Source organism: Microtus pennsylvanicus, chromosome 13, assembly GCF_037038515.1.
Source record: "Microtus pennsylvanicus isolate mMicPen1 chromosome 13, mMicPen1.hap1, whole genome shotgun sequence".
In the NCBI taxonomy this organism is placed as follows: domain Eukaryota; kingdom Metazoa; phylum Chordata; class Mammalia; order Rodentia; family Cricetidae; genus Microtus; species Microtus pennsylvanicus.
In genome coordinates this window covers 65820436-65838736 of record NC_134591.1, presented here as the reverse complement: position 1 = coordinate 65838736, position 18301 = coordinate 65820436, and the positions used below count along the sequence as shown (strand labels likewise).

The following is an 18301-nucleotide window of genomic DNA, read 5'->3' as shown; positions in this document are numbered from 1 at the left end:
GGCCAGGCAGCCTTACCGATGCCCAGGTTGAACAGAGACCCCACCCAGCGCTTGTTATACTGCAGATAGTCAGCCAGGCCCAAGCAGTACTCATAGCGGGGAATCCACAGGGGCTGCTCGTACTTCTCTGATGCTTGGCAGGGGTAGAAGAGTCGGAAGAAGCTCCCCTGGGGAAAAGAAGAGAGCAGCTACTGGGCCAAGAAGCCTAGACACTGGGAGTCAGCAGGAGCCAGCACCAGCCAGGCTGGACTGCAACGTAGAGAATCAAAGGCTTCCTCAAACCCAGAGACGATTTGTTGTGAGCATGAAGAACATATAGCCTATGCTCTTCCAGTTATCAGGCTGCATTTTAAATACATCCCGGAACGGCACCGCGCCAAAACATCACGCGCTCGTGGGCCCAGGCTTGGTGCCAACGGCGGAACTGGATTTGCTCTTCGGTTGAACAGGGTGGCACATTAGGTCACCCAGGCCATTCTCCCAGGCTGCCTCTCAGGAGGCAGCAGGATGCTTGGTCAGAAAGGAGCAGGAGAGAGGTTACCAGGAAGTGGGTGTCTACCACAGGCCAGAGGAGAGTCCACCCATCAGGAACAAAAACCTAAGAACCTGTGGGGCCCTGGTGGCACACGCCTGGAGTCCCAGAGATGGGAGGACCAGGGGTTTATTTAGGGCCATCTTTGGCTACATTTCCAGTTGGAGGCCAGCCTGAGTTACATGAGAAACTTGTCTCAAAAAAAAATGTTTAAAAAGGAGGAGGAAGAGGGGGAAACAAAGAGAAAGAAAAGCCTAGAAACTGGCAGGAGGTTCAGAAGGTGGGAAGGAGATGAAAGCAGGAGACACCACCCTCCCACCCAAGGCACAGAATCAGACCAGTATGCAGGGCCCCTGTGCCCCCACCCCTCCACCTACACTCGCCTGAGAAAGAACTGAGTTTCCCCGTCAACTGGGAAGGTTCAAATATTTTGAAAGAAGAGGTTTTTGTTTGTTTGGTTGGTTGATTTGGTTTTTTGGTTTTTCGAGACAGGGTTTTGCTGTGTAGCTTTGGAGTCTGTCCTGGAACTAGCTCTTGTAGACCAGGCTGGCTTCGAACTCACAAAGATCCGCCTGCCTCTGCCTCCCGAGTGCTGGGATTAAAGGTGTGCACCACCACTGCCCAGCTGAAAGAAGAATTTTTGAAAGGCAGGAAGACAGGAAAAGAGGCCTAAGGGCTGATACCCAAGCCCAGCCCACCTGTACCCCAGGCCCCCAGAACTGCGTGCTTGGACCTACAGTGGTGAAGACCCCACATGGGCGGGAATCGTGGGGCAGTGCAGGGACGGAGCTTGGGACACCTACCTCAGGACTCCGACCCTCCATCACATCTGTGCAGCCAACATGGTGGGGTCCTGAGATGGCTGGGAAGCACACAGACTGTCCGGTCCCCATCTCATCACCAGCGGGATCAAAGCCTGCACGTCCTGAACTTGCCGCCTGGAGAGCAGAACACAGAATAGCCTCTTGCTGGTCTCTTCTTCGCTGTTGCTTCTCTAGGTCATGCGCCAACCCTATCTACTTCCTGGCGCCCTTATCACCCCAACCTTCCTGTCGGCCACTCAATGCATCATTTACGCTCACGATTTGCCAGTATTTACAGGCTGGCTTTGTGGCTGCTGTTTTTGTGACGGTGTGTGCACGTGCGAGCAAGTGTCCATGAGCTAATCCTCAGTTCCCTCAAAACCTACAAACACAAGGGCAGGGGGCATGGTTCAGTTGGTAGAGTGCTTGCCCAGCCTTCAAGGACATCTGGTTTCAATTCCTATCACTGCATAACACAGTTGTGGTAATAAACACCTATAACCCCATCATTGGGGAAGTGGTGGCTGGAGGATTAGGTCAGGGGCATCATTGAGCCAATCGTGAGTTCAAGGGCAGCCTGGGACGCACGAGCTCCTGCCTCAGGATTAACACATGCTGACACTACACCTACCACGTGTTCACCCAGCAGTAACTGCTGTAGTGATCACACCCAGACAACATTGTCCTTTTAAGGCTAAAAGCACCCACTGAGACCTCGCGTCTCCTACTGCTTCCTCTGTTAGCACTGTACTGTACCCCTTACAGACACAGCTTCATCTAACCCTCTCAGCACCTCTCTGAGAAAGGAGGTATCAGGACCAAACTTACAGACAGTGAACCAGGGCAGAGAGCGTTACCCCAGCGGGGTGGGGGTGGGGGGTTAACCCATAACCCATCCCGTTTAAAGCAACAAAGTTTAGATTCCTATCCGTGATAGCCAAAACCAACTGCACGGGCAGGGTCCTGAGCCCACGTGGTTTGTTTTGACATTATTCTGATTCCTCTTCTGGGAGGATCAGTGTGCAAGTCGGAGCAAGCCTGGGCAAGAAGAGACCTCAGAGGTGGCTGCCGCTAAGGCTCCTGGCAATCTCCCCTGGCCTCCACCTCTAAAGTCACGCATGCATCACTGAGCAAGCCAAGGTCCTTAGAGACTCAGTGAGCTGCTCAAGGTCCCAGCCTGACCGTCACCACACACAGACCACCTGACTGCCAATCATCTGGTCCAGAAGGAAACCCCAGAGAGCCCCCAAAGAGTCTCTTGTGAAATGATGTTGGGAGGAGATGGTTTTTCTTTCTATTATCTGTTTTCCCCTTTTGGCTTTCCGATGCACACTTGAAGACCCGCACTATCACAAAGAGGAGGGGAGCTAAGTTCTGTGGCGGCAGTGACGGTGCAGCTGCAGGGAAGGAGGAGGAGTCCCGGAAGGTTCCCCCTTTGCCACTGGGGGCACCCACTGGAGAGCTAAGGCTGCAGCTACAGGACACATGTGGATCACATGACAGCGGAGTTGCTGCAGATCCTCTCATAAAGGAGAGACAAAATGCAACTGCAGTTCTGAGGAGAGGGAGAGACTACGTGTGTCCCCTGAGCGTGGGAGCAGAGAGCAGGGGGAGGCAGGAAAGACACGGAAGTGTTAGCCAAAGGCCTGTGAGACACGGGGCAGCCAGTGCTGGCTGCAAGGAGCCGAAGGGGGCTGTGTGTACACCTTCCCATGCATCTGTGTCATGCACGCTGCAGGCATGCAGAGGTCAAAGGCCAACCTCGCGTGCGCTTCCCTTCCCACCCTTTGAGGCAGGGTCTCTCTTGAGCTAGACCTTGGCCACACAGGCTTCCCGGATCTGCCTGGCTGGTTCTCATTTCAGCAACACTGAGGTTGTAGTGAACCATCAAGTCTGGTTTGTTTTTCGTTTCTAAAATTACCTTTATTTACTTAACGTGTGGAAACGCATGCGTAACAGCACATACGTGGGGACAACTGGAGGGGTTGTTTCTTTCCCATTTTGAGGGTCCCAGAGATGTTTAGCAGCAAGTGTCTCCCCACCTCACTGGCCCCTGGCTGCTGCTTCTTTAATGGCAGGGTCTTTCTATGTAGCCCGGATGTCCTGGAACCTGCTGTGTACACAGGCTAACCTCGAACTCAGAGATCCACCTGTCTCTGTCTCCTGAGTGCAGGTGTTATAGCCATGTGCCACCACGACCAGCCTTTTTTTTTTTATGTGAGCCCTAAGGATCTGAACTCAGGTCCTCCCATCTGTGAGACAAGCGCCTTAGCAACTAAGCAGTCCTCCATGAATGACCCAAGCCTGCAATCCAGCTCCTCTGCCATCTAGCTTGGGCATCTTAACCTAATCTTTCTAAACCTCATTCTGTATCTGCATAAGGGGATTTGGCTCAGTCCTGTGGTTGCTATGGAGATAAATGAAACCACGCAATTAAAGTACCTTGCACGGTACCTGGCAGGAGCAAGTATCTAGCTACGTTCGTCGATGGCAAGAAGAGCAGAATCAATAGCGTTTGGCAACTGTGCAGATCTGGGAGCCAGCAGGGAGGCGAAGGTGAGGCGGGGTCAGGGTTTGTGGAAGGGGATTTTGGTCTCAGCTGAGATCAGTCCTAGGGTGAGCATCAGGAAAGAGTCACGGAGGTGGGGGTGTAGAGAGCTCTGGTGATGCTGGCAGGCTTCTGAGAGGGCTAAGTTCTGCTTGGAAATAAAAATAAAAACCAAAGACGACAACTGACCAGGCTGGGGCTAAACGGAAACCAGCCTGAGTTCCCCAAGCTCGTGTCGACTGATGCCCAAGGACAAGATGGGGGCTAAAGGCCAATCTCACTTGCAAACTGCCACGAAGAGACATCCAGCCTTATTCCTCATAAACGGCAAGGGAGTCAGTCAGGGGTGTCCATTGCTCACCTCGGCTCCACAATTCATAGCAGTGCCTAGCTGGGGCCCTCTCCCTCAGCCAGGCCCAGAGAGATCTCCTCCTAGCCTGCTGGGACAAGTTGGCTAAATCTGGCCTTCCCTCCTGTCAGCTCTGAGCACAGCCCCCTCCCCCGGACTCCCCACAGAGGCTGTGAGGTGCAGTGTCTAGCCCAGCAGTCTCAGTGACCTGCTTCCCATGACATCCGTGGGAAATCTATGTCAGAGGTTTATGTACTTACTACCCAACCTCGCTGCAATCCCTAACTGTATTTCCTCCATTTTCAGGGAGAAAAAAGAAAAAAAAGCACTCTACAAGCTACGCTCCCAGCTCCAAGTTAATGTTTTCAAGTCCCAGGTGTTTCCGGTCAACAGGATTTGAGGATCTCTGAGAGAGGGTCTGTCATTCAGACACGCATGGTCACACACACGCAACAAACCCTGAGTGTACCCTGTGGACTTTACCACCATCTCACCGCACAAATCGCCATGGCCACCCAGAAACACACGGGTTAATGTAGGCAAGATGGCTAGGCAGGCAAAGGAGCCTGCCTCCCAGCCCAATGGTCTGTGTTCAGTTTCTAGAATGTACATTGTGAAAGGAGAGGAGACGGACTGCTGGCCCCGCACATTCACCACAGTCCACAGGTGCCCAGTCACGCACGAATAATTAACTGTTAAAAGAATTACTTTCTCCAATAAGTGCTATTTAATTTTTAACACACGTATGCCTTTCCCCTTCGTGAAAACTCCACACTGCAAAGACCAAACTTTAGCAGGTGATGATAGTGCACACCCTTAATCCCAGCGCTCAGGAGGCAGAGGCAGGCGGATCTCTGAGTTTGAGGCCAGCCTGGCCTACAGAGCGAGTTCCAGGACAGTCACAGCTACATAAAGAAACCCTGTCTCAAAAAATAAACAACAAAAAAAAGTCATGCTTTCTCCCTGTAGTTCTTTGCTCCCCAGGGAGCAAGAACTCGCTCTGTTATCTTTAGGCTTTAAAATCTTCCAATTCTTCTCCTCGGTTGTTCTGAGGCAGGGTCTCTCTGGGTAGCCCAAGTTGGCCCCAAATTCAAGATTTCCCTGTTCACCCCTCAAGTGCTAGGATAATAGGCAGGTACCACTATATTCAGTTCAGTTAGTTTTTAATCTGTCATGTTTATCAAAAGAATAAAGTTCTTATGCTACAGAAGGAAAAGAAAAGCTTTGGTGACTTTGAATTCCATCTCTGCTACTTCCCAGTTGGTTGAGAGCTACCTATCTATATGTGTGTGTATACATATACATATTTACTTATTTATTTAAATATTATATATATATTATATAACATTTATTTATCTATTGGAGGGGTGCCATGGCAACCCATGTGGAGATCAGAGGACAACCTGCAGGAGTTGGTTCTCTCCTTCCATGATGTGAATTCCTGGGATAGAACTCGGGTCATCAGGTGTGACCGTGTCTTTATCCACTGAAAAATCCAGCCAGCCACATCTGTGAAATCTTCAACCGATGCCTTAACTCTAAACCTGTTATCTACAGCTACTCACAAGGTCAAAGATTAACGTGTGCAAAGTGCGTGGCACACTGAAGACACAGGGAAGATACTATCGCTTCGTGAGGCAGCTCTAACTATTCTAACTCTATGACTGCTCCAAGTCTAACTTTCCTATATGGAAAACAGGGACACATCACATGTGATCCTTCAAGAAGGAAACTGATACGGCCTAAGACCTGGTACACTGTGATTACTCATGAGACATTAGCAACTAACTAGCAAGGCTGTGGTTCTCTTTTCAAACACCCAGCTGAGGCCTTCCATTTTTCCTGGCATAGGTTCCTTCGGCAAAATGAATCCTTCTCTCCCAGGTTTTCCATGCCTGAGACACACCCACCACTAAAGAGGCCCAGAAGAGCCCAAAGGGAAGGGATGGGGCTTTCATTGCAGCGTTGACCTGCTGGAGTTCTGCTTCCAGCGAGCAGCTCTGTCCCTCTGCCAGCCCCGTGGACTTTACATCACTAACTATTCCAAGAATAAGCACCCCTCTTGGGCTTCCTTTCAGACAAAGCTCTCTAGGGTCATGGGCTCGGGGCCTGTCTGAGCTTTGGTCTCTGGAGGAAGTGAAGAAATAACCCGGTCATAGATGAAGACATCAAGATCTCAAGGGACAGGATTGAGCAACAAGGCGGCAAAACCAGAAAGGCTGTCCTGATAAGAATGTTCTAGGGCACCAACAAATGGCACAAAGAGAACCTCTGTTGTTTGTGGAGGACGTGCAGTTTACAAAGCACTTTCACACACTGGAAAACAGAAGAAGGAAATGAGTCCCAGAGAGCCAGTGCGATTCGCCCAAGGTCGCGGCGGGTGAGAGAGTCCCCTGCTGCACTTCAAGTTCACAGCACCGGGAGGAAGAATTTGGCAATCTTCTTCCACCCGCAAGACAAACAGGACAAAGAGGAGTGGAGCGCAGCGTGGAGGACACAAAGCAGCCGGCGCTCAGGGACGTGAGGGTCAAGGTGGGAATCTCGGGACGTGGGAGTGGCAGTCCGCGGTGACCCTAGGAGGGCTTAGGTGCGGGGTGGATTCTGACGGGACTTGTCTGAATAGGAAACAATGAAGAGCAAAGATTAGCGGGCAGGTTCTGAGACTGAAAGACAAGAAGGCCCCAGGCTGGAATATGGAAAGGTCTTTGAATAGCTCAGTAGAAAATTGGAGCTTTCGTCAATCAAACTTACCCAGTCAAGCTGGTCACTCTGAGGCAATCTTAGAAGGATTGCTCGACGGAAACCCGACACCGCCCTAGAGCCCGTGGCCCTCTGGGAGTAGTAGTTCCATTCATTCAGCATGAGAGTTTCAACCTATGTTCTGCTCCTAAGAGTTAAACTACAAGTCCCGAGGAGCACGCGATAGACCGCCTTGCCATCCCAGGACTACAATTCCCAGAGTTCCTGACTACACCCTGGAATGCATGAAACCTGCCAAGGCCAGAGATACGGTGAGATTGCTCCCCCTGGTGGTCTGCGGAGCAGCAGCAGAGGTGACACGGCTCAAGCGGAGGGTTATAGTACTGGAAAGTAACCCTCCGCCTCACTGGCACTCACATAGTTCCCAGGCGTGCCTGGAAATACACCTGGCTTCACTTTGTTCTCAGGAAGATGTGGAGACGGAGATTTGTTCCTGTAGACAGGTTGTTTCCTGTGAAAATATGAGACTGATTGTTTAACTTGAAGGTATGTCTCTGGCTGTCAAACACCCCTGTTGACACCTGAGATTTTCCATTGTTCTCAGAGGACCCACTTAGCCGAGCACAGGGAGGAGCCCGAGAGATCCGGGAGTCCACATCTCAACCCTCCTTCTTCGATTCACCCCCATTTGCGTGCCCGTGCTGGGTTTTTGGAGACACATGGATGAACAAGATACTGTCCCGAGGATCAACAGAATTTACCATCTAGCAGAATCCAGAGAAGGGTGGGAGAATCAGAGCGAGTGTGGGAACCTTGAAAAACACCCGCCCAAGCTAGGAGAAAGGGAACCGAGTCTCAAGATGCTTAAAGGAAGAGGAGAAAAGGAAGGACTTAGTTCAGGAGTGTGGAGATTTCAGATGAGATGTAACTGAGTTCAGTCTTACAGAGTCCCAGGACGTGAGGGCTGGAATGTCCAGCAATAAATGCGAACAAAAACCGGATCATCCATGAAGCTCAACCATAGGGTACATATCTGTAGCCCCGGTGTTCAGGACACAGAGACCAGGCCTAGATCATATAGTAAGACTGTCAAAGTCCCACCATCGCGACACATACTCAACAGCTCTCTCACACATACCCAACAGTTCTCTACAACCTACTGAATGAGGCCCCAATTTCTTACCTTGGCATTTAAGTGGTCCAAATCCACCACGGTGTTGTTCATTTTATCTTGCTAAGAGTTCCGGTCCCCTACCCTGCCCAACCCCGTCTGTGAGCACCCTGAGATGCCGTGGCACCCTAAGTTGCCTTGAGTCCTCATGGCTCCCTCTGCTCTTTAGCTTGTCCAGGTATTGTTGTATCTTGAAGTGCCCTGCCCTGCCCTGCCTAGTGGGCCTTCCTGTCCTGTTTCTAAGGTTCACTCTCTAAGACACTTTGATGACTCCCACGGTCCCAACCTCTGCTTCTTCTCAGTCAATGGAACAATTACAGACTCCTGGCTGGGTGTCTTTATCTTCACCTTATGACATCAACCAGGATGAAGACTCTTTGTTTGTTTGTTTGAGACAGGGTTTCTCTGTGTAGCCATAGCTGTCCTGGAACATACTCTGTAGACCAGGCTGGTCTTGAACTACCTGCCTCTACCCCCTCCCCACCCAGTGCTGGGATTAAAGACATACACCAACAAACAGCTCCTGGAGGTCAATGGTCCTACATATGTCATCTCCATGTCCCAGCAAGTCACCAGTGTCTCGAATTCTGCTTTACGTTTCTCAAGGTTCATTTCTCCTCCTGAAACATATCACCACCACCATCCCTCCAGGAGCCATGATAAGGTCATTAGAAGAGAGATAACAACACTACATTAAGCCCAAGATTCAATTAGAGCTGTGGTTGGTGGCAGTGGCAGAATATAAACATTTTAGGGTGAGCTGAGCGGTGCTGGAGCTGCTTTTAATCCAGCACTCAGGAGGCAGAGACAGGTGGATCTCCCTATCCCTCCCCTCCCCCCCAAAAAACCCCTGTGGACTAGAGCAGGCTGGTCCAGAACACTTACGACAACACAGGGTCCCCTGGTCATGAGAGGAGGGGCTGGAGAGGTTGTAGTTCCACCGTCTACTCTCCAGTCAGGCATGCTGACCTCCAATACTGTAGGATTTCCTTCGAGGCAGCTACCATGCCGACCTTTCCCCTGTGCCTAAGCCAGGTTGAAGGAGATCTGATTGGGAACATACACAAAGCTGCTCGCTGTCTAACAAGAAAGAAGGCAAACATCAACAGATTGGTAACTTGCCCACTATGTACTTTCTGATGAGCGATGTAACAGAAGAGTGTGGCTAAGAATACAGACCCCGCTCTATGCTTCCTGAATAAGCTGAGAGCCGCTGTTCATTCTGGTGTCCATGGTCTTGTCAGCCCCAATCACTCACACCAGATTTCACTGGTATTTGGATGAACAACTTTGGATTCCCTATTCCTCCTCCCTGCTGAATTAAGACCCTGCTTTCTAAAATCAAGATGAAATTAGTACGTAACAAACAGCATTAATTTTCTTTTGCTTTTTGAGAGGAGGGTTTTACCATGTAGCCCAGGCTAGCTTCAAACATACCTTCCTCTTCCTTCTGTCTCTCAAGGGCTGGGATCACTGACACGTGACACCATGCCCAGCCTAAACACTCTAAGTTTTTAAAATATTTTTGAAAGATTTACTTTTATCTTAATGAGTGTTTTCAGTGTATGTATGTGAACTACATATATATATATATATATATATATATATATATATATATATATATACACATACCTATGGAAGCCAGAAGAGAGTATTAGATCCCCTGGAGCTGGAACTAAAGATGGTTGTGAGCTACCATGTGGGTGCTGGAAGTAGAGCCTAGGTCCTCTGGAAAAACAGTGTATTTAATCTCTGAGCCCTCTCTCCTGTCCACTAAACATCTAATCTTAAATGTACAGTTCAAAACTGTATGTGAGCATGTGTGTGAGTGTGTGTGTGTGTGTGTGAGTGTGTGTGTGTGTGTGTGTGTGTACAGTGCATGTTTGTGAATGTGTGTGCATGCATATGGACACCAGGGCAGAATGTTGGGTGTGTTACTCTGTCACTCCCCACCTGATTGCCTTAGACAAGGTCTCTTACTCACTAGAAGCTCACTCTTTGGGCTAGGCTGACCTGCCAGTGAACGCCTCGGATTCGTCCGTCTCTGTCCACCTATGTTGGGGTTTTAGGAAAATCAACCATGCCCAGCTTTTTACATGGGTGCTGGGGAGTCAGATGCAGGTTCTCATGCTTATATAGCAAGTGGGCTTCCCCTTTGACTCATCTCCCTGGTTCCTCCAATTTTTAAAAAGATTTATTTTATTTTATGTGCACGGGGTGTTTTGGCTGCAGGTATGTAAAGTGCACCACGTGAGTGCTTTGTACCTACAGTGTCCAGAAGAGGGCGTCAGATCCCCTGAAACTGGAGTTACAGGCCTTTGTGATCTGTAGGCTCTGGGAGCCCAACCTGGGGCCACTGAGGGCTCTGAACCGGAGTCATCTTCACGGTGCAGCACCCCAACCCGCATTGTTTGTAGAACAATTCCAATAGCCGGAAAGATTGCCTCTGCAGCTTAAAGCCAGTCCCCTCCGGACCACCAGAGAGAGAACTTCCCTCCCACCATCATCCCAGGGTTTGGGGAGAGCAACATCGTAAATGTTGATCACCAGAGCCCTGGCTGGGAGTAGCAAGGACCACAGAGCCCTGAAGAAGAGCAATCAGAGACCTTTTCTACAAGGCAGAGAGAAGCTGGGCAGGCAGGGCATCCTGCACTTTGCTTCCTGACTCCTTCCAGGCCTTTGAGAGTTTACTTGGCCTCAGCAACATCCTGCTTCCCAGAATCTCTCACCAGAATTGGCTGGTGAAGACAGAGCCAGTTCAGAGATGCCAGAGGCCAAGGCAGGGCCCGATTCCCACTCCTGGCTTCTCTTTCTGGCTCCCAGCCCTGTTATCAAGGATGCCATCAAAAGCCTGGCAGAGGCTTGCCTTCCTGCCAAGCCTAAGGAGGCCTGGAGGCACGAAACTCTCATGTGTTTAGGGATGGGGAGAGATGCCGAACAGGTTGGGAGCAGAGAGATTACCAAGCAAGCCATTAGTCCTTATTTACCCTCTGGGGCCGCTTTGACACAAAGGTAGCAGCCCTTGTCCAAAGCCCTGAACGCTTCCCATGTGTGGACCAATGTCCTCCTGCCAGCGAGGTCCGTTCCTCTTCCACATGCAGCAACTGCTAGTCCCTGGCAGGCACGCACCTGGTCTCCTCTCTGCTTTCTTACAATTTCACACTGCTCTCATCGCTTCGGCACCCTCATCTCTCCTGCCCGCCCCCACGGTGCTCCTCGGTGTTCCCCCACCCCCATGAGAGTGCATGCAGTAGTGAAGTGGCCTCCTCCCCATGTGAGTCATAACAAAGCGTTCCTTCATTAAGTCTCTTTAGTCTGCTATTCTGTCACAGGGATGAGAAGAGTAGCCTAAGACAGCCTTGAGAGAAACCCAGGCTAGCCTTGGACTCATAGTAATTCTCCTGCCTCAGCAACCCGTGTGTGGATCATAGGTGTGTGCCATCATACCCAGTTTGGGTGGATTTTATTCTAAGTCTGATGGAAGCTGCTGGGGGTTGGCTTTAAAATATTGGCTACGGGGGCTGCTGGGGAGATGGCTCCGTGGATGAAGAGCTTGCTACCTAAGTCTGTAAATACCGGCGGGGTGTGGCAGCCCACCTGCAACTCCAGGAAGAGACAGAAAACCGGAGCAAGCTGGATAGCTAGACTAGCCAGACAGGTTAGCTCTGGGTACGATTGAGAGGCCTTGCCTCAGTGAATAAAGTAAAGAGTCGCTGAGGAAGACACCCAGTGTCAACCTTGGGTCTCCACATACATGTGAACACAGGAGTGCCCACACGTAGCTAGGCTTATAACCACATACGCACGGAAAATATAAATAATGGCTACACTATTGCTTAACTTGAGCAAGGCCACAGACCAAGGCATCTTCCACTAAAAGAACTTCTTACAGATCTCCAGAGAAGGGTGAACGTCATGGCCCGGGAGGGCACCCAGAGAACTGCTTCAGCAGTCAGGAGGCAAGATTCTCTAGTGTGGTCTCCTTGGGAACAGGAGGGAGGTGCTGGAGATGGGTAAGGCCTGACCTATTTGCACCGTTTCAAGAGGCACAGGGACTAGAAAGTTGGTAGCTGGTCCTGGTGGTTAGAGCGGAACACTGCCCCTGTGGGTGAGCCAACTGAAGAGGCGGTAGGGGTGGCCTCTGAGCCTTTGGAAAGTCTATGCCACTCCAGGGCCAGCTGCTTACCCTTCCTTAACAAAGAGAGCCTTGGTAAGGAGCCAGGCAAAGCTGGGGTCAGGGCTGCTGCGGAGGGAAGGGAGAACAGAGCCCAGAGCCCAGCACCTGATCTTGCTGTCGAATGGTGGCAGCTGAACTGGGGTAGGGTGGGGAGATGAGAGCTTGGCTTTAGGGCTTGTTTGGAAGTGGCATTGGAAGAGCTATATGAGCAGCCTGAGATGGTGTCACATACATGACAAGTGACGGTGTTATGCACATAACAAGTAACGGTGTCATGTACGTGACAAGAGGCCCATCCTGTCTCAGTCTGGAATAGACACGTGTGTTTCCCCCACACCCCAGACCTGTTGTGTACTGCACAGCCTCACAACCACACGTCTGATGTCGGTGACTTGGTAAAGAGTGTTTGAGGAAAGGGTACCTCCAAGACTCAAGACAGACGAAAAGTATTCAGCACAATACCGGCGATGAAGGGAGCCAGAGGATTGCTGTACCATTTATTATCAAGCAAAATTCGTGCACAGAAATCACAAGAAAGAACGGGGAATCCGAAACGGGTCACCAGCTGCTTTGCCATTGCTCTGCTCACCCTCCTTGTCCCAGAGGGGCAGACCTGGGTTCCGTCTTCTCTTTTGTGTCTTCTATTCCGCCCTTTGGACCAAACTGCTCCTTTTCATTGACTAGCGGACCAGCGACAGGGTTCCCGTAACCGCCTGGCCCATAGCAGGGACTCTGTAAACGCTGCTGCTGTGTCCACTGAGAAAGTAGAAAGTTTGGCAGAGCTCACGCCCTAGGTGCCAGCTTTAGCTCCCCCACAGCTAGGCAACCCTGAAGAGCAATCTTGCTTCTCCTCATCTCCCTCCCCTCATCTGGAAGCCCAGATAGAAGGCCTGGTTCTTCTGGTAGTTATGAGGATTAGATGAGCTTGTACCTGTCTGGGACCAGCCCTTGCACAGTCTGCATCAGTTATAACCGCATCGATCTCTAATATGCTGAGGTGAGCCAAGATTCAGAGAGAAATGAGTCTGAGGCCTCTCTGTCTTCTCCTCAGGGCTCACTTCTGGACCTGCTTCTTCCCCCACCCCCCATCCCAGTTCTCTGTGGGCTTTCTCCTCAAGGCGCCCACAGAAAGCTGGCAGAGTTCACGGTGCCAGGCAGCCATCCCTGGGGACGGAGAGGAGGATAAATAGATCCTCTAGCCACTGCTGTTGATCACCTGGGTTTGAAGCACCCTGCTTGCTTGCTGGGTAACAGCCGGGTGGCTCTGCTGATTAATCCCTAGGTGGTCAGAGCTGACATGGCAGTGTCTGGGTGTGGACTATTCTGAGAAAGTCCACAAACTCCCTTGAGGGAGCCCCAGCTTCAGAAGTCTCCAGAGAGTCTATTTCAGAGGAACAGGCAGGAGAATAAAATAACTTCAGGCTCAAGCTTTGGAATTTATTTACTCAGTTTGGCCAATCCTGCCATTTCAAAGAACTCTGTCCCATGGGACAGGCCAGACCTCAAAACTCATCCTGCAGCCCGAGGTGTGGATGCTGGCTTGTGTGTAATGCCTGTTGTCCTTAATGGCCTCTGGCTTTAAAATTTTTAATTAATAAATTTAGAGACAGGGTCTGTGAATGCCGGGCTGGCTTAGAACTATGTATATTAGCCCAGGCTAGCTTTGGACTCATAGCAACCCTCCCATCTCCTGTTCCTGGGTGTGGAGCTGGGATTACAGTTCTGCTCACCACATCCAGTTTTCTCTGAATAACAGAAGTTCATCTTATGATGTGAGATTCCCCTCTGTATGCTGTAAATATGTTTTATTATCATTGGTTAATAAAGAAGTTGCTTCAGCCTATAGCAGGGCAGAATAAAGCTAGGTGGGAAAACTAGACTGAACTCTGGGAGAAAGAAGGCAGAGTCAGAGAGACGCCATATAGGCACCAGAGGAGAAAGATGTCTGCCAGGACCTTACAGGTAAACTATGAGCCTCGTGGTAAAATATAAAATAATAAGAATAGGTTAATTTAAGATGGAAGAGTTAGTTAATAAGAAGCCTGAGCTAATAGACCAAGCAGTGTTTGAATTAAAATAGTTTCTGTGTTATTATTCAGGTCTGGGTGGCCAGAAAGCAAACAAGCAGCCTCCATTTACAAATTGGAGTACCAATGTGGGCTGACTACATCCACATAAAACCTGAGAAAACTTGAAAAGCAATTCTGAGTTTAGCAGTTTAGCGCAGCTTTTTGGTAGCCGCATTTTGGGGGGGGGATGGACTCTGTTGCTGGCTGCAGGCCAAAGTATGCCTCCTTTGAGAGAGGTCTTCCTGAATCAGGCATGGCAGCAAAGGCTGCAAGGCTTCTTTAGGGGAGGGCTTCCTGGTTTGTGCTAGTTGCATAAGCTCTGGCTCTTTCAAGAGGCCAAGCACTTAAATGGGGTCTGTGAGCAGTGTGTTACAAATTGTTTCATAGCAATATAGATCCTCTATGACCCTGGATCTGGGGCAGTGAGCACGGCTCTCAGAGGCAGTGAACATACCTCTGCCATGTTGGACTGGGCAGAGCCAAAGATAGGGCCATGGAATTGGTCCTAGCCACACCCTCTTAGCATTAAAAAAAAAGTGTACCTGATCAGAAAATGATTACATATACGCAATAAAGACAGATTCAGATAAAAATAAACCTCTAAATGGGTCACAGTGTGTTTAAAAATGTACATAGGCTTGAGAGAGAGAGATAAAAAATAGTTATAAAAATAAAGTAAATGATTTAAAAAAATAAAACAAAGTCTTTAAAGAGACAGTAAAAGTAATATAAAGAATACAGATAGTCATAGATTAAAGGAGTAAAGAAAAATAAACTACATAAACATAAAAAATACACAGAGAGTCTGGATTATGTATATTATTGTGTTTTCTTTGAATTTTTTGACTGTGAATGAGCTAAGTTCAGAGAAACATTTCATTGTATGGGCTCCTAAGCTAAACTAACATATATATTTTAAAGGTATCTTGGCTTCAAAATTTGGGTCTAAGGATACGTTGCTTTGGAAAAGAGGTTCTGTTTTTGTTTCCACAGAGGACATAAAGCTGTGGATTCCTTACGGGCTAATGTGGCTTGATCAAACAAGACCCCCTGAAGCAACAGCCCAGATGGTCCAACATCCATGACAGCTTCAGGACTGCTGGCTGAGATGGACCTACCACACAGGATACACCATAAAAGACCTGATTTAACAGTGCCCCCCAATCAGCAGGAAGTAGTCTAGAGAACAACACCCAAATTCCCTACATGATTGTTTGTGTTTGTTTACATTTAAAGGAAGATATGCTATAGAGATGAATACTTTGCATTGGTATGGATCTTGGTTTATTGATACAAATTTTAGGTCAATTTTGTTATATGTACATTTCTGCTCTTGATTAAGGTATTGTGTTTGTGCAGCACATTTAAAAATGTAATGTATAGTGCATGGGTTTGGATTTATGGCAGGCCCGTTTCCCTGGGTCTGTCATAATGTCCCGTGCTAGAGCAATCTGCAGCCCCGAACCATTGCCTGGCCTCTGCCTGTAGGCTACTGAAGTGGGTCACACAGTAAGAAGGGGGGAAAAAAGAAAAAAGAAAAAAAAATTTAAAAATGTAATGTATAATTAAGAAATAGAGGTTAATAGATAGGCATCTATAATAGTCAAGCTTGTAGTCATGTTAGGTTTTCTAGATATACAGAGCTATATTTCAGATAGATATTCTTGAAATCTTTCAAAGACATACAGAATATGGCATTTAAAATGTTTTAAGAACTTAGGACTTTTCATGATAGTGAGACATATCTGCTTCTGGCAGCACCAATTACTTCAGAGAGGTTGATGGGTATTGAAAAAACTCATTATGGAATTTGCCTTTAATGTGACAAGGCTAGTCATTTGGGCAAGAAACTGCTCTTGCCTGGACTGCTTGACAGTATGCTGTATAAACTGGACAAGCAGAACCCACAGAGAAATGACTGCTATACTTGCCTAACGAAGGTGAGACAGTCCTTCAAGGTTTCTGCTTCATGAAAGAGTCTGCAAGGCATCCTGCAGGACACAGAAAAAAGTGACTAACAAACTGCCAATATAGGCAGAACTGTCTTTGAAATTTCCTACTTCATGGAAAAGTCTGCCAGATACTATGGGTCTGTAGGCTGAAGATGGTTTCTCCAATGTTATAGAAGAACTTTGGACGACTGTCCAGGCAGCAAGATGTCTCTGTTAATTCTAGAGTTTTGGAAGTTGCTTAGAATGCACTTCCTGTTAATTTGGGTAATATTATATCCTTCTAGAATCTTTGAAGAGTTAAAGAAAGATACGTATAGTTTTCCTTAGTTAAGATAAAGGATAAATTAGATATAAAACTTTAGACTCATGAAGATAGGATAAATTATATTTTCCTTAATTTGTCAAGTGGAAATGAACTAAATATTGTAACTATAATTCTTGCTTGGTACCTGTTTTGTTATATGTAATTTTACTATGTTAAAGTTAAAACCTTTCTTTTCATTTAGGACAGAAAAAGGGAGGTGATGTGGGATTTCCCCTCTGTATGCTATGAATATGTTTTATTACCCTTGGTTAATAAAGAATTGGCTTTGGGCCTATGGCAGCGCAGAATAGAGCGAGATGGGAATTCTAAGCAGAGATAGAGGAGAAAAGAAGACAGAGTCAGGGAGACACCATGTAGCTGCCGAAGGAGTAACATGCCGGCACCGGTAAGTCACAGCCTAGTGGTGATACATAGACTAATAGAAACGGGTTAATTCAAGATGTAAGAGTTAGCTAGAAGTATGCTAGAGTCGTTGGCCAAACAGTATTGTAATTAATACAGTTTCTGTGTGATTATTTCCGGTCTAGGCAGCCAGGAAACAAATGAGCAGCCTCCACCTACAATCCCCCAAGAAGCTGATATTTAAATTATGATTAATAACAGTAGAAAAATTACAGTTGTGAAGCGGCAACGAAAACAATTTTATGGTTGGCGGCCACCACAACATATGGAACTGTATTAAAGGGTCGCAGCATTAGAAAGGTTGAGAACCACTGGAGTCCAGCTTGTGTCTGGTGGGGTGGGGTGGGAGGACCTAACCAGTCCTGCTAGAGATCGAACCCATGTCCTTGGGCAAAGGAGGCAAGTGCTCTATCACGGAGCCGCACTCCCAGCCCCTGGGGTGCTATTTGTTTGGCGCCTGACAGGCATGGTTTGCAGACTATTGCATGCTCAATACCTCACCTGCCTCTTTGGGAAGCAGCTATCCTGAGCATTCCCATCATGCAGTAGAGAAAACAGAGGCACAGAAAGGTCACTTGCCCAGGAGGGTGGAGTTTATGGGGAAACTTGGGCTGTACTGTTAACCACAGTGTTCATTCACGTTTGGGGCCTTCCTCTCAGAAGGATGTAGCCAGTCCTTCTGAAGAAACAGAAGAGGAGGGAGGAAGGGAGTAATTCAGACCAAACTCCATGGAGGTGGCCTTAGCTCCCATTCTCTGTGCCGTGTGCCTCAGGCAGGAGGCAACAGCTGTCCCCTGGCTGGGAGGCAGAACCACCAGGGCTGTGAGGCAAAAACCACTCTGCTTAGAGGTCCAGGGGCACTGGATAGTCCTCAAGATCACAGAAAAAAGGAGCCTCACCTCCCCCACGCTGAACCCAGTCCTTGCACGCACCTCACTGTGTCCTCACCTTCCTGTGGCCACGCCACCCTGTAGAACAGCACCCAGCTGCAGGACACGGGTCTTCTAGTGGCTTTGATGAAGTCCCACAGATGCCCCAGGAGCCCTTGGCACAGCCCAGAAGTCTGTTTTCAGGATGAGCTTAGGACAGTCCCTCTTCTCTGCCTCCACCCAAGCCTGCAAGCAAGCGTGGGGAATTGGTTTAGACAAGCCCAGGCCCTGCTGGCCCGAGAAACTCCCCTGCAGGAATGAAGGTGAAGAGGTTGTGTGTGTGTGTGTGTGTGTGTGTGTGTGTGTGTGTGTGTGTGTGCTGCAACGCAAAAGGAACACACTTC

General features: G+C 48.7%; 1 protein-coding gene and 1 non-coding gene across 2 annotated transcripts in view; one reads left to right on the top strand and one right to left on the bottom strand.

Moving 5' to 3' along the window:
- Pafah2 (platelet activating factor acetylhydrolase 2) overlaps positions 1-7180 on the bottom strand; it is a 33393-nt gene extending 26213 nt beyond the window's left edge. Inside the window, exons 1-3 of the mRNA XM_075945084.1 lie at positions 6984-7180; positions 1336-1470; positions 17-167 (exon numbers count right to left, since the gene is read on the bottom strand). Coding sequence (XP_075801199.1) covers positions 17-167; positions 1336-1470; positions 6984-7094 — 397 coding nt within the window. The 5' untranslated portion in view covers positions 7095-7180. The remainder of the gene's footprint in view (positions 1-16; positions 168-1335; positions 1471-6983) is intronic.
- Positions 7181-15733: 8553 nt separating this feature from the next.
- LOC142834516 (small nucleolar RNA SNORA42/SNORA80 family) lies at positions 15734-15861 on the top strand. Its single transcript, XR_012907607.1, has one exon. It is a non-coding gene; the product is annotated as a small nucleolar RNA SNORA42/SNORA80 family (small nucleolar RNA).
- The last annotated feature ends 2440 nt before the right edge of the window (positions 15862-18301 follow it).